General features: G+C 39.8%; 1 protein-coding gene across 4 annotated transcripts in view; it reads right to left on the bottom strand.

Annotated features, from left to right (window-relative positions):
* Window positions 1–14,429, bottom strand: part of akap6 (A kinase (PRKA) anchor protein 6) — a 248,945-nt gene that overhangs the window by 96,175 nt on the left and 138,341 nt on the right. For all 4 annotated transcript variants that reach the window (XR_014871151.1, XM_085143172.1, XM_085143170.1 and 1 more), the window contains exon 15: window positions 6,549–6,669. Coding sequence is in view for 3 of the 4 variants with exons in the window: in XM_085143172.1 (XP_084999298.1) it covers window positions 6,549–6,669 (121 nt within the window). In the remaining variant the exon portion in view is untranslated. The remainder of the gene's footprint in view (window positions 1–6,548; window positions 6,670–14,429) is intronic.

Below are 14,429 nucleotides of genomic sequence, written 5' to 3'. Positions count from 1 at the left end.
TTTGATAGATAGAACAGTAGCAGTATAATGTCCTCGTAAGTGGATATCAGGCCCTTTTAGAGAAAAATTGAGAATTTTGGTCTAAATAACCCAAAATGTGATGTCCACATATGTGGACGCAGGTCCTAGGAGGTTAAGGAACGGCTCCACGTATTGTACTGAAAAGTCAACACGTACTCACTCCCAAAGTGTAACATTTTACACTAGCTGACAAATTGTCAGTATATTACGCTTCTGCTTGCTGCGTTACTGTTTATCCATTGTGCTCATACTGTTATCATATCAGCAGGGGTGTATATAAGCACCATGTAAAATTGAAGTAGCAAGCTATAATGTAAACAGTCTGGGAAACCCAATTAAGGGGATCAATTTATGGCTGAACTGAAGAAGGAAGAAACAGAAGTAACTTTTGCTTGAAAGACTCATTTGGTGGAATTGGAACATGAAACACTAAAAAATGGAGGTTCAATCAGTTTTCATATTCCTGGACCCAGGATTCCAAAAGAGGCGTAAGCATTTAAATTTTCAGTTAAGTGAGCTTTGAATTACATAAGTGCGAAGAAAGATACTGATGGGAGTTCTGAGGATATCTGCACGACCATCTTACCCAGGTTATTATACTATTCCAAGCACTCTCAATTGAAATAAACGATAAGCAATTCAATCAAATGGGACAAATTAGTATCACAGTATATTTGGCAAGGGGGAATAAACGAGAATAAGACTTTAAACCTGCATACTGGAAAAGAACAAGGGAGAACTTGCATTACCCTGCTTAAAAAAGGAATATATTTGAGACTTATTCTGAAACTACTGTGCAAAGCAAGATGGAAGGAAACTGAAGAACACTTTTCTGGGTATATTCCAATTAAAGCATGACTGAGTGATAAAAGACTGATCCAAAAACTAATGGACCTGGGTAATAAATGGATTAATTTATCTGTGAAAACATGGCAAAATATTATCATCAAGGTTAGTTTGATAGAAGAGATAAAGAAGCTACTGACACGATATTGATTTTGTACCTAATAAATTATATGCAAACCATAAGCAATGGACCATTAAGGGTCTCTCCTTATATTATACCTTTTTTAAATAAAGTGACACTGTGCAAAGTGTGGCTTTCACCTGAAAAATGTTAAAAAAAGAAGTTAAAAAAAAAAGATTCCGCTTCAGATTCCTGCAGGTGTGCCACCACATTAATAGTTTTAAGGAAGAGATTCAAATAGCACTCAACAGCTTAATAAAAGTGCTTTTTCAATTCAATTCAATTCAATTTTATTTATATAGCGCCAAATCACAACAAAAGTCGCCTCAAGGCGCTTCATAGATACAGAGAAAAACCCAACAATCATATGACCCCCTATGAGCAGCACTTTGGCGACAGTGGGAAGGAAAAACTCCCTTTTAACAGGAAGAAACCTCCGGCAGAACCAGGCTCAGGGAGGGGCGGGGCCATCTGCTGCGACCGGTTGGGGTGAGAACTGAATTGAATTGAATTGAATTGAATGAATTTTATTTAAAAAAAGTATAATATAAGGAGAGACCCTTAATGGTCCATTCAGTGCCTATGTCCTCCCTTCATTTACGCTAGTTTTATTTTATTAGTGCGATTGCTTTATTTATTGCCACATGTTGTTAAGTCTATCTTTGAAATCATGCCTAAATAGAACTCTGCATTACTTACTGTACCTTATTTATCTTCTTTTTATATATTCTGCTCCCGTGAACAATTCTGGAGAAGAAACACTTTAAACTTTTGGTGACTTTCTGCCAAAATAATGTTTAAATAAACTATTTTTCCTGCGCCTACCAGCAGGCTGAACTAATGCCATGCTAATTCACGTAATGGATACATTAAGCCAAGGAAAATGAAAAGTACATCTGCCAACACTCTGATAACAAAGAGATCAGCCTGTAATCAGATAACTGAAACAGTGGTGACACTCAGCTGTGCACATCCGTCAGTGCAGCAGCACCAGTGGATGTGTCTCTGTTGGGCTGAGCAGAGAAATTATCATCTTTGTTTCTAGAGAATGTTCCCATAGATTTCAATTTAATCTAATTCTTTGAGTGCTGTGTCCCTCTCTTTTAATGTCTCTGCTTAAAGCAAGTCAGAAATCACAGTTTTACACTCGTCATCACTAGTTTTCCAACTAGCCACTGATTTAAGCTTAATTCTTAGAAAATCAGCAGTCACATGGCTTCATGTTCCTGTTTGTTTGGATTACAGCATGCAGCTTTAGCCTACACAAAACTATGCTGTTATCACGATCTCTACTTTTAAGATTAGGCTTAAAACTTTCCTTTTTGCTAAAGCATATAGTTAGGGCTGGACCAGGTGACCCTGAATCCTCTCTTAGTTATGCTGCAATAGGCTTCTAGGGGATTCCCATGATGCATTGAATGTTTCTTCTTCAGTCACCTTCTCACTCACTATGTGTTAATAAACCTCTCTGCATTGAATCATACTTTTTATTAACCTCTGTTTCTCTTCCACAGCATGTTTTCTATCCTGTCTTCCTTCTCTCACCCCTACTGGTCGCAGCAGATGGCCCCGCCCCTCCCTGAGCCTGGTTCTGCCGGAGGTTTCTTCCTGTTAAAAGGGAGTTTTTCCTTCCCACTGTCGCCAACGTGCTTGTTCATAGAAAGTCATATGATTGTTGGGTTTTTCTCTTTATGCATTATTGTAGGGTCTCCCTTACAATATAAAGCACCTTGAGGCAACTGTTGTTGTGATTTGGCGCTGTATAAATAAAACTGAATTGAATTGTTATGCATTTATTTTTGTTATATATTTAGAAAGTTGCAGTTAATCAATATTTTCAAATTGCCTTTATCATTCTCTGTTTCTTTTCAATTCATCATAAGAGTACTATAAAACAGTCATAAGCAACAAATCCCCAGGTTGGAAAGCAGAAAACACTGAAATTTTTGCCATTAATGCCCATCTATTACTCAGATGAATGACTAATCCCTTCGGTAGGGGTTTGATTACACCAGTAATGATTTTAATTGAACGCTTTAATGAGAAAATGCTTTGTTTAAATGCAGAAATTCAGGTAAATGAAAGACACAGTGCTATCTACAGCCATAAATATACAAGAATACAAAGTTGTTGGGGCACAAGCACATTTTATAGCTGCTACATGAATGCAGTGGATTCACTGTCATGGTATTTTTACAGTTTGAACACAGCACAACAACCTATATAAGATACAAAAAAAGCCCTATATGAGCAGCTTACAGTATACAGGCCTGTAGACCTGTCTCCGTAAGTCTCAGCGGTGGAGAGGGAGAGAAACAGTATAAGAAAGCGACCTTGGACCGGGCGAGGAGACGCTGTTGAGCTCCGCATCAATATTTTAGCGGTAGAGTTGACACATCAAAAAAAAAAGAAAAAAAAGAGAGAAAGACAAAAGAAAGAACGAGGGAGAAAGGAGAAGAAGCGAATGCCCAGCGATTCCAGAGTCATCCAATATTCATGCACGCATCATCGCTGCCATGAATATTCATATGGAGATGAATATTTAAGTGCAACTCCTATGGAGAAATTAGGTTCATCTTTACACTTATCAATAATTTGCAGGCCAGGTGAGTCTCATCGGCCACTAAATAAGTCATGTCTGCACGCACGCACACAGACGTTTGAAGGATGGGAAAAAGAGTGGAAAACAACACAAAGTTACATGTCTGCTGGTTCGCAGCAGTGCCTTGTGGGTAAGAAGAGAAAGAGATGTCAGCAGTTTGATCTCCAAAAACAGAGTATGTGCACGCAGTTTATCTATTACCATTAATGAATATACATGCGTACAGTTGCATGGTTGACACACACGTTAACTCCAAAATGTTAAAATGTCCAGCACCAGTAGCACTACTTTGTTTTGGTTATTGGTCTTTTATGTCCAATGTGAAATATCATGTACCTATTTTTAGTGTATTTTGTTTGCACCATTCTCTCTGATCAAATATTTAGCATCTAGCCAGAATAAGCCGGGTTTTTTTTTTTTTTTTACCGTGGTTTGTAAATAAAAGAAACCAGTTTAGATCCATTTCAATACTTTATTTAGTTGCAGCTCCCAGTGACAGAAGCTCTTTTGACAATAGGCAGTATTTCACAAATGAGAAATATTACTGCCGTTAGAAATACCCCAAACCTCCAACTGAGAACTAAAATGAAATAATTAATCACTATGAGCACTGTGACATGAATATTGTACAGCTGAGACTGTGAAGTTAAAAATTTAGTCAAGCCTGATAATGTAGAGCCTAGCCCAGGAAAGACTGTGAAGTGCATTAAACTGGAACTGTGGGTGGATTTAGGTCCAAAAGGTTCCACTCCTTGGAAAAACCTAAAGTTTTTGTCTCGATTTTTAATCCACCCAACCGTTTTTAATATTTACAACCTGATACTAGTGAAATTAACACATTGATTCATGAACATCTGCCAATTGAGTGAATCTGAATTGTGCACACATGGCACCAGCTCACACATACCTCATTATTTCATTTACTGTCTCTCAAAATATGACTTACTTATACTTTTTAAACTGTTACACAGTTTAGGAACAAGTATATTTTTATTCGATTCCCCTTTTCGTGTGCGTGCGCGCGCCTGTGTGTGTTTGTAAGCATTTCAAGGACAGAAGAGCACAATTCAGAAATCTCTAATCGTAACACATCCTGTTCTTCTGTGTTACTCATCTGGTGGCAGTGATGTCATTACACAAACACACAATCTCTCTCTCTCTCTGTCACACACACCCTTCTCTATGATATGGTTATGAGGGAGGCTATGCCTTGTAATCCTATTCTCCTTGGTGAGGATGAAGACGGGGTGTATGTTTGTGTGTGTGCCTGGCTAGAAAAAGGAGATCTGAGGTGGAGGGAGGATTAGGGCAGGAAAGAGGAAGCCAGCCAAAGTGGGTGGGCATTATTTGCATCAAATACTTATATTTTCTACACAGTTACATGTTTTCTTTTTATATTGAGACTGAAGTCAGTGCTGCTCCTCCATGATGGAAGCAGAGCAGCTGATGGGCCCTTTGTGAATGTTTGGAAACATGTGAAGTCTTTCTTGCCAGGTAAAGTTGTAATAGTGCCTTATCTCCATCATCTCCTGTTTTTTATTATACAAAACAATTTGAAATACTTTACTTATTCATCGCATATTTGGGGATTTCATTTTTTATTCTGTACTATGTCTAATGTGTTAATAAACTATGTTTATTCTGAGACGTTTGCTGTGTGCCTCCATGTCACATCTATAGCACAGAGTGTGCTGAACTAGATGAGAAAGTGACTCCAAACTGAGGCATCCAAGAGTGTCATAATAGGACCGTGCTGTGCCAGTTGTGAGCTATCTTATCATACTATACAAAATGCACAAAATCTTTGCACATCGCTGAATGCATCAGTTTAAAATGAACATACTGGCTGTTGAGATTGATGTAGCAACTGTAGCCTCAGCCTATTAGTTAGTGAGATCAGGCTTTGTGAAGCCTTGACCTGAAAGTTTTTGCTTTTGGGATCTTAGCTTTTTGAATCCAAATGTCAGGAGAATGAGGTGAATCTGACTGTAAAACAATGCACAGTCATATAGCAGCAACATGTCAATCACATGCCAGGCATGCCCTCCAGCATGCCCTAACTCATCCTCCTTTTTGACACTAATGGGACCGTCATTTACAAACTGAACATCATGTTGCATTCAGAAAAAGTTGAAAGACTCTAGTTTACTGAGGTCTTAAACAAAGACTCTGAAGGACCATAGACATCTATACAATTAGAGTTCCTTCTAGAACCAGAGAAGTCACCCCTGCTGGCCATATGAAAGAGTCCAAGCACTTGTACATTGGCTTTTCAGACCTGGAAGCTACACTGATGTTTCAGTATACTGCAGCCTACTTCTTAGGCTGTTTTTTTTTTTTTGACCAATAGCCTTCATCTCTGAGTATGTCTGTTTTTTTGTTATATCACTAAGTTCTTGCTGACAATGATTTAAAATGCACAAGGCTACTCTATTCCAACAGGGCACATGTTCAGTTTAACACTGATAACTTACACTACATTGCTAGCACAATCACGCATCAATTGGGTACAAATGTGTACACTGTGAGGGCAGACAGTAACTGGATTACTTGTTTTTTCTAACCAGATTATGAAGAGTAAGTCACACACTTGTTGCCATGTCCCTCCGATGCAAACTGAAAAGTCCAGACTTGCAGGTTTTATGTGCACATTAAGTCTGCTTAAGAATATCAAATAAAGAATATCAATTATTGCAGACCTCAAAACCTAAAATTACCAAAATTACCCCTAGTTACACTATTATGGACACTGTAGTGTAAAGGGAAGCATCGTGGCAGTAGTTTAATACACAGAAACAACCATGTTACATTTCATCTCAATGCACAGTTTTCCTTCATGGCCCAGCGCCCACAGGCTGGATATTTGGAAGAAGCATCAGTCACACTGGATGCAGAAGTGTCAAGTCTATTCTATACTATTCACATGTACTGTGAGTTGGTGAAAGTAACACTATTTACCTTGAAGAGGTGATGTCTCTGCTCTTCTGACAGCATCAGCTGATGACTGTCTGTTACCATGGCGTCCATGTCCATCAGCCAATCCCACAGCTCCTGGTATTCAGCCTCAAACTCCTGCAGACTGACAAAAGGAAGTGAGAGAGAAAAAAGAGTTAAACTGTTATAATTAAATGTTTGTTTTGCTGTGATTCATCTTGTCTATTTTATTATTTCCTTTATTATTGTAATATTTTTTTGTCCTCCGGCAAAGGAAACGTGGATCTTGTTATATTGATAAAACACGTGGCTAAAAACTGACTGACAGATAAAGTTTGCTCTACAGAAAAAGACAACAGAAGGCAAAAAGAAAAGTCTGTCAAAAAGCAAAACTAAAATGCCGTTCCAGGGAGTATTTCATCACATTTTACAGTTGTGGTCATAAGTTTACAAAACATGTGCTCGAATGTCATGGTAAATTTGGGATTTTATAGAGTTGGTTCACAAGTTCTCAAATCCAACACGGTCAGAAATACGTATATATACACTCCCACTAATATTTGGTTAAATGTCCTTTACCAACCTGCACCTCGGTCAGATGCTTTTGGTAGCCACCAACAAACGACTGAACATTGGACCACTCTGTGTGGCAAAGCTGACAGTTCATTTAAATTAGTTGGCTTGTGAGATTATTATAGAAACAATTATTTGATCCCCGCTGAATTTGCAAGTTTGCTCACTTCCAATGAAATGAACAGCCTGTAATTTAATGCTAGTTTCATATTAATGGAGAGAGACAAATTATCAAACTAAAATTCAGAAAAAAACACATGACATATAAGTTATAGATTGATTTGTATGTCACAGAGTAAATAATTCAATTCAATTCAATTCAATTTTATTTATATAGCGCCAAATCACAACAAAAGTTGCCTCAAGGCGCTTCATAGATACAGAGAAAAACCCAACAATCATATGACCCCCTATGAGCAAGCACTTTGGCGACAGTGGGAAGGAAAAACTGCCTTTTAACAGGAAGAAACCTCCAGCAGAACCAGGCTCAGGGAGGGGCGGAGCCATCTGCTGTGATTGGTTGGGGTGAGAGAAGGAAGACAGGATAAAAGACATGCTGTGGAAGAGAGACAGAGGTATTAAGTATTTGATTACCAAGCAAAACATGACTTAGTACTTGTTGGAGAAACTGTTGTTGGTCTCCAGGTTTGCACACATATCAGGAGGGTTTTGGTCTTCTCCTCTTTAACCTCTTAAGCCCCAAGCCTACCTGATCTCCTGCTTTTTGCCCCCGTATCAGGGGGCGTTGGGGCTTAAGAGGTTAAAGAAACCCTCTAAATACTTTTTGGTTCTTGACTGCCACCTAGCAACTTGAAGCTTCAGCTTCTCCACAGATTATCTAAAGGATTGAGGTCTCTAGACTGGCTAAGCCACTACATGACTACACGACTTTAATATGCGTCTTCTTTCGCCACTCCTTTGTTGGTTTGGCAGTATGTTTTGGGTTACTGTCATGCAGGAAGACCCATCCACAACCGACCTTCAGTGAGGCTGAGGATAGGTGGTTCTCATTCAAGACTTTACGATACACTGGCCCCTCAAAGCGGGGAAGTCGTCCTAGCAGAAAACCAACCCCAAAGCATAATGTTTCCACCTCTGTGCTCGACTGTAGGGATGATGTTCTTTGGGTCACACCCAGGAATTCTCTTCCTCCAAAGATGGCGAATTGATGCCAAAGAGCTTGATTTTGTTTTCATCTGACCACAACACTTTCTCCCAAGCCCTCTCTGAATCCTTTAGATGTTCAGTGGCAAACTTAAGATAGGCCTGGACATGTGGACCTTTTTAAAACTTATAAATTCCATGAGCAGTAATGTCAAAATTTTAAGATGCCTTAAACATTTTAAGTTAACACAAAAAATCCACTATGTGTTTGTTTCCACTCACAGGTATATTATTAAATAGCTACTGAGAAGAGAGACATCCTGGATACACATTTTGGTCGAACCAAATGGCAAAGTTTAAGTTTAAAACTTTGTGATGATTCAGAAAAAATAACATCCATGCTCCTGCTGACATCTTCAGCAACTGTATGGGTGTCTTAGAAAGATATTTAGATATTGTGTTCATGACAGTTTATACAATCAGCACCCAGGCTGTTTAAATTTCTTTAAATTTTAATCTTGTAAAACTGTATTCAGACGTGGTTAATATTGTAGGGTCTTTAGCTTACAATATACAATGCCTCGAGGCGCCTTGCCGCTACATAAATAAAACTGAATTTAACTGAACTGAAAGTGTAGTACGATAAATAGTCTTATACCCTCACGTCTTCTGTCATCCCCCCACTTCGTGCTGCTTCATCCCACTCCTTTTCCCATTCTCCTTATCCCAGATTTCCCCACCTCTCTCCATTTCACCTCATTTTTCCGACCTCTCAATGTCATGGCTTTGCCTCCCACATCCTCCTCTTGCCCAGATTTTCTCCTCCACCTCTCTTTTTCCTGTTTCCTCCTCCCTTTCTTGTTTCCTAGCACTTTCTCTAAATCTTTCTACCTCCCTTTTTTTCTCTTAACATCGTTCCTTTCCTTACTCTCTAGTTCTCCCCACCCTTTTTCAGCTCACTCCTCCCACTATCACCTCCCTCTTCCCCTTCCTAACTCATCCTCTCACCTCCTCCTTCCCAACACAGGATCACATCAAATATTTATGCTGCTGGAACAGGGGCCGATTGCTCAAACACGCGCATTACTGTCAGCCGTTTTGTTAAGGTGCGTGTATGTTTATTATTTATATATTCACTGGCTTTCAGTCTCGGCGGGGATCGCCAACATGTTTCTCAACATTAGCGGTGAAATTGTTTGGAATTCTCCGGTCGCTGACGACGACAGTTTGACAGCTCTGTCAGACCCACAGTATTTCCACAGTGACTCGCACACAAGCACACACACATGCCAGGCAAGGCGACCACACATTAAGAGGTGCTCTCTGAAGCACACACATGAAAATCACTCAACTACACAAACACACACTTACTGAAAATCACAGTTACCCAGAAAGCCGCATACATATTCATCACTAAAAAAAAGGAAACACACTACAATTTGATGTTCCATCAAAGTAGGGAGAGTAAACTATGAATGAAATTATGAAAAAAACAACAACAAATAGAACAAAAAATACTCAACTCTCTCCCATTGTCTCCTACAAGCTACAAAATTCAAACTATTAATATCTTTGGAATGAATGCATGCATTTATGGGCCTGAATCAGAATACTTTATTAATCCCTGAGGAAACACGTACATATTTTTACATCTGTTGTTTTGCAATATAGACCCAATAAGTGAGTCTTAATCAAGGGGCAACCTCTGAAGCTGAAAAATTAAGCCAATGCTACATGCATACAAAACTGCAGTTCTTCTAAGCCTCAAATGGCTTGAAGTGACAATTACATATTAAAATGCCCAACTTTACAACCTTAAATGTATGTTTACAGCCTGGCACAAAAACTGGATTTAGGATAGGTTCCCTCTTCATAACTTCTGCGAATTTTGAAATCATCATTGACCTGAATACTGGAGTTGGGGGCGAGGTGGCAATACCTGACTGGGACACTTGTTTCACTACAGTTCGTAGAGTACCTGAACAGTGTCTGCAGACAAGTCCATCACTTCTATTTAAACTACTACCACAGCAATATGCTTGCAACCAAACATATCACAAGGAGTTTTTTCCAACTGGTTGGGCGATACAGATTTTTTCCCTAAACAGGGACAGGTCCTTGCCAGGGGATCACTAACCAACCTTACGTGACTGGGGCATTAGCAATTATTTTCACAGTGTGTGGCATCAAACTCCAGCAACCACTCGCAACCAGTCAGAGAATACTCGTTGTTCCTTCAAGACCGGCCATATGGTTTCAGACCAGTCTCTAGGCCTGCATGACTGGCAGTGTGGGGAAGGTTACTTTTAAAATGTATTCCATTACAGAATACAGAATACATGCCCCAAAATGTATTCTGTAACGTATTCCGTTACGTTACTCAATGAGAGTAACGTATTCTGAATACTTTGGATTACTTAATATATTATCATGCTGTTTACAACTACATGAATGTACTATTGCTGTGATTTATTGCTGTTACTGATGGTCGGCGGCTTCGAACCGTAGTAAAGGGACCTCTGGCTAATACATCGGTTTGGTGTCGGCTAGCCGAAAACTAGCTTTACTTTGTTGTCTGGGTCAAGTTTGCTAGCGACAGACAGAGAGAGGCGTTGAAAGGCTGCTCCAACAGAACTTATTGTTTTTGGAGGAAAACACGAACACGGTGTACAGACGAGTCTTAATAGCTTACTTACAACTGGGCTCGTCAGGCTCTCTTCTTGGCTGCAGTGGTTATTATTATATTTACATGCTTCCAGCTCCCGTTTTTGCTCGATGACAGCTCGTACTTTTCCTTTTTCTCCCTCCCTCGCTCACAGACACATAACGTGTATGGCAGTCCATTCTCCCTGCAGCACGGACTACACTGCCTATGATGCTACATTCTTTAGAGCTATACCTGTAGCATTCTGCCTGTTAGCTTAGCACAACAACAACAAAAAGGCCTCTCTCACCCAGGAAACACGCAGAGAGAGCGTCACCCTGTAACCATGGCAACCGTAACGCTGCCACCTGGAACAACAGAACGTAGCTGTCAAACAAAACCCAAACAGTCCTGACCCGCCACAATATGAAACAGGGAAGTACCGCCGTGTAATCCATTTATTTCAACAAAGTAACTGTATTCTAAATACCACCTTTTTAAACGGTAACTGTAACGGAATACAGTTACTCATATTTTGTATTTTAAATACGTAACGGCGGTACATGTATTCCGTTACTCCCCAACACTGATGACTGGGCATTATTCATTTGATGCTACACTGTCACCATGATGTTCACATGTACAAACTGGAGGACAAGTTAGCATCACGTGCTTATTGGTCATGTGTTTTCAAAACCTTAATAAAATGATACTTCCTGCATCTTGGAAAAGTTTACTTCTGCTCCCACACATAAAGAACTTGTAACTATGGCATTTTCTGAAATATTTATCATGTTAATTGCTTCTGTCATCTCAAGAATACTTATGATTAATAACCACTTTAACCTTTTCTCGTGACTGAGAGTTTTGCATGTAATAATTTTGTGTTATTTTGCACAAACTCGTTCCCAAAGCTTTCTGTTCTTATCCTGTTCCCCACTTTTCAGAAATGACCTTAGTTTATTCTGTGGTTTTTATATCCATCACAATTTCAAACTTGTCCCCATTTTCTGTTTTTACTTTCTAAAAATTGTTTTCTTCATCTTCTGCGGCTTTTTTCATAACTCCTTTTTCCTGCTCACGGCTACAGAGAAATAAAACAAGATTTGCCAACATTTTTCCACCTGTTCCTCCTAACTCCCCCCGCCTTGATCTTCTGTTATTTTCATCCTATCCTTTCCTCACACCTCCTGTCCTCCACTGAAAGTGATTCTCCGTGAAATAAAAGCTAAACCGAGGAGAAAAAAGCAAAGCAAGCAAACGCTGCTTCCTTCCCCCAGAGGCGGTGTTCCTCATTATGCGCTGAGCAGAGCGGCCCTTTACTGACTAAGACAGATGAAGCAGATACAACACTCGTACAGATTGTTTTCTCTTGTCGTTTTTCCACCTCCCCTCCTCTCCTCCATTTCCGTCTTGTTCTCACACTAATGTTAACTAAATGCTTTGTAAAACAGTATCTCACGGGGGGTGGAAGACGAGAAAACAGACAAATCGGAGAGGAAGGATCGACGAGGCGCCACTGTGGGGCTGCGTTCTACACCGGGATGGTTACAGAGTGTTTGAAGTGTCACGTTTGCTTTCTGTCACACTGCGCTGACGGAGCGCACAAGAGTATTATAGAGAGCCTTTCTGACATTCAGTCACCTGAGGAAATTTGAATTATAAGGATCTATTATTCATTTCTACCTCAACATAATTCCATTCAACACTGGATATAAAAAACAATGTGGATAGAAAGTGTGCAAACCTACATGGAAAAACATACTGATATCTACACCAGCTATCCAGACATTTTTCAATGCATTATTTTGCAATAATGAAATAAATGTGCATGTGATGAGATTAAGTAGTTAAATGCCATGTGTTTCAGTGTAACTCTGACCTCTACACATCTATTTTCTACCCAAACACAACAGAGAATGGCACACAAACACTAAGCAAAGGTATTTGTTGGGCCCAGCTTCAATCTGCAATGAAGGGAATATGACAGGAGTGTCCAACTCCAGGCCTCGAGTCCCGGTGTCCTGCAGGTTTTAGACGTCTCCTTGATCCAACACAGCTGATTTAAATGGCTAAATGACGTCCTCAACATGTCTTGAAGTTCTCAAGAGGCCTGGTAATGAACTGATTATTTGATTGAGGTGTGCTGACCCAGGGCGATATCTAAAACCTGTAGGGCACCAGCCCTTGAGGCCTGGAGTTGGACACCCCTGCACTATGACAACCAGATGGACAAGTTAATTTTCCTGTGTGATGCTATGATCGATGTTGAAGTTCTGCACTTCTTTGTCTCACAGCTGCAGATTCCTTCCGTATGTCCTTCAGTCAGTGTTGAGTTTTATGTGAGTGATGTGAAATACATGCTTTTCAAAATAACTGCTGTAACATTGTTAGTGTCCTCTATTTTACAGGGTTTACTAACCCTGTAAAAATTTCAAGTTCTGAGTTTCTGTCTTTCCTTTCTGGTATTTTGTACACAGCTGTTTGAATAAAACTATATGGTGATATACAGCTAAATGCTGTCTGGTTGTGAGGCACTGTTGAGACACCTTGCTATTGATTATTGGGGTAAAATAGCAGGTGATAGTCCACCCAACTGAAACTTAAAATGTCTTCATGAGGGGCCTAAAAAATATATTGGAATCTTTCATTTTTAAATACTTTCTTACTGATTTACTCTTTTATGTATTTATTTATTTTTTTAATGATCTGTGGTGTCATTATTTTGAGAAGTTCTTTAACTAGTATTGTATTTTAAACAGGATTCAGGATAGATACCTTGTTGCTAACTAAAAACCTTTGGTTAAAACACTGGCAGTGTCTTTCAGGCTTAAATGGACAGATTTGTTATCATACTTCACTTTCTACTTCCCTTTCTCTCTCTCCCTGCCGACTGCTGCTGCAACGCCGATAGCGGCTGTAACTGCTGTCTCTAATTCATCATCCTCCATACAGCAGAAAGAGGAGAGCAAGGGACAGAAGGCAAGAGGAGGGAAGGCAAGGCTCTCAGAGAGAGAACGAGAAAGAGGAGAGGAATGGAGAAAGAGGAAACTGTGGAGAAGGTAACAATAAGATGAGAAGACAGATATTCTAAATAAATAAAAGTAAAGAAGAGGATGGGAGTGGTGTAACAAAGTGGTTGCATTGAGAGAAAGGATGCAAAATAAAGCAAGGTGAGCAGGAGAAAAACATGAAGAGAAACGAAGAGGCAGCAGAAGGCCAAGAAAGAGGAGACAAAGCAGAGGTCAAGGAAGAGCAACCGGGAAAGAGCAGGAACAGAGGGTGAGGAGGAATGCAGGGAGCGATGGAGTGAAGGAAGAAAGGATGACAAGAGAGGAGGATAAAGCGATAGAATGAAAGGTTGAATGAGTCATATTGGCAGCCGTCACCTTTCAGTCAGAGACTCTGCTGGATTTATGAGGTGATTCACTGACACTCGCCCAGTCTAATGGATTCATCCTACAGAGACATTAAAATCGAACTGTCGATGAAGAGCAGCACAGAGGCCCGTGCTGATATTCACACACTTCTTCATTCATCCATGCTAACGGGTTCATCCGACGGAAACATTCAAATCAAGTTGT

This window comes from Neolamprologus multifasciatus, chromosome 19, assembly GCF_963576455.1.
Source record: "Neolamprologus multifasciatus chromosome 19, fNeoMul1.2, whole genome shotgun sequence".
NCBI lineage: Eukaryota > Metazoa > Chordata > Actinopteri > Cichliformes > Cichlidae > Neolamprologus > Neolamprologus multifasciatus.
This window is presented reverse-complemented; position numbering and strand designations above follow the sequence as displayed.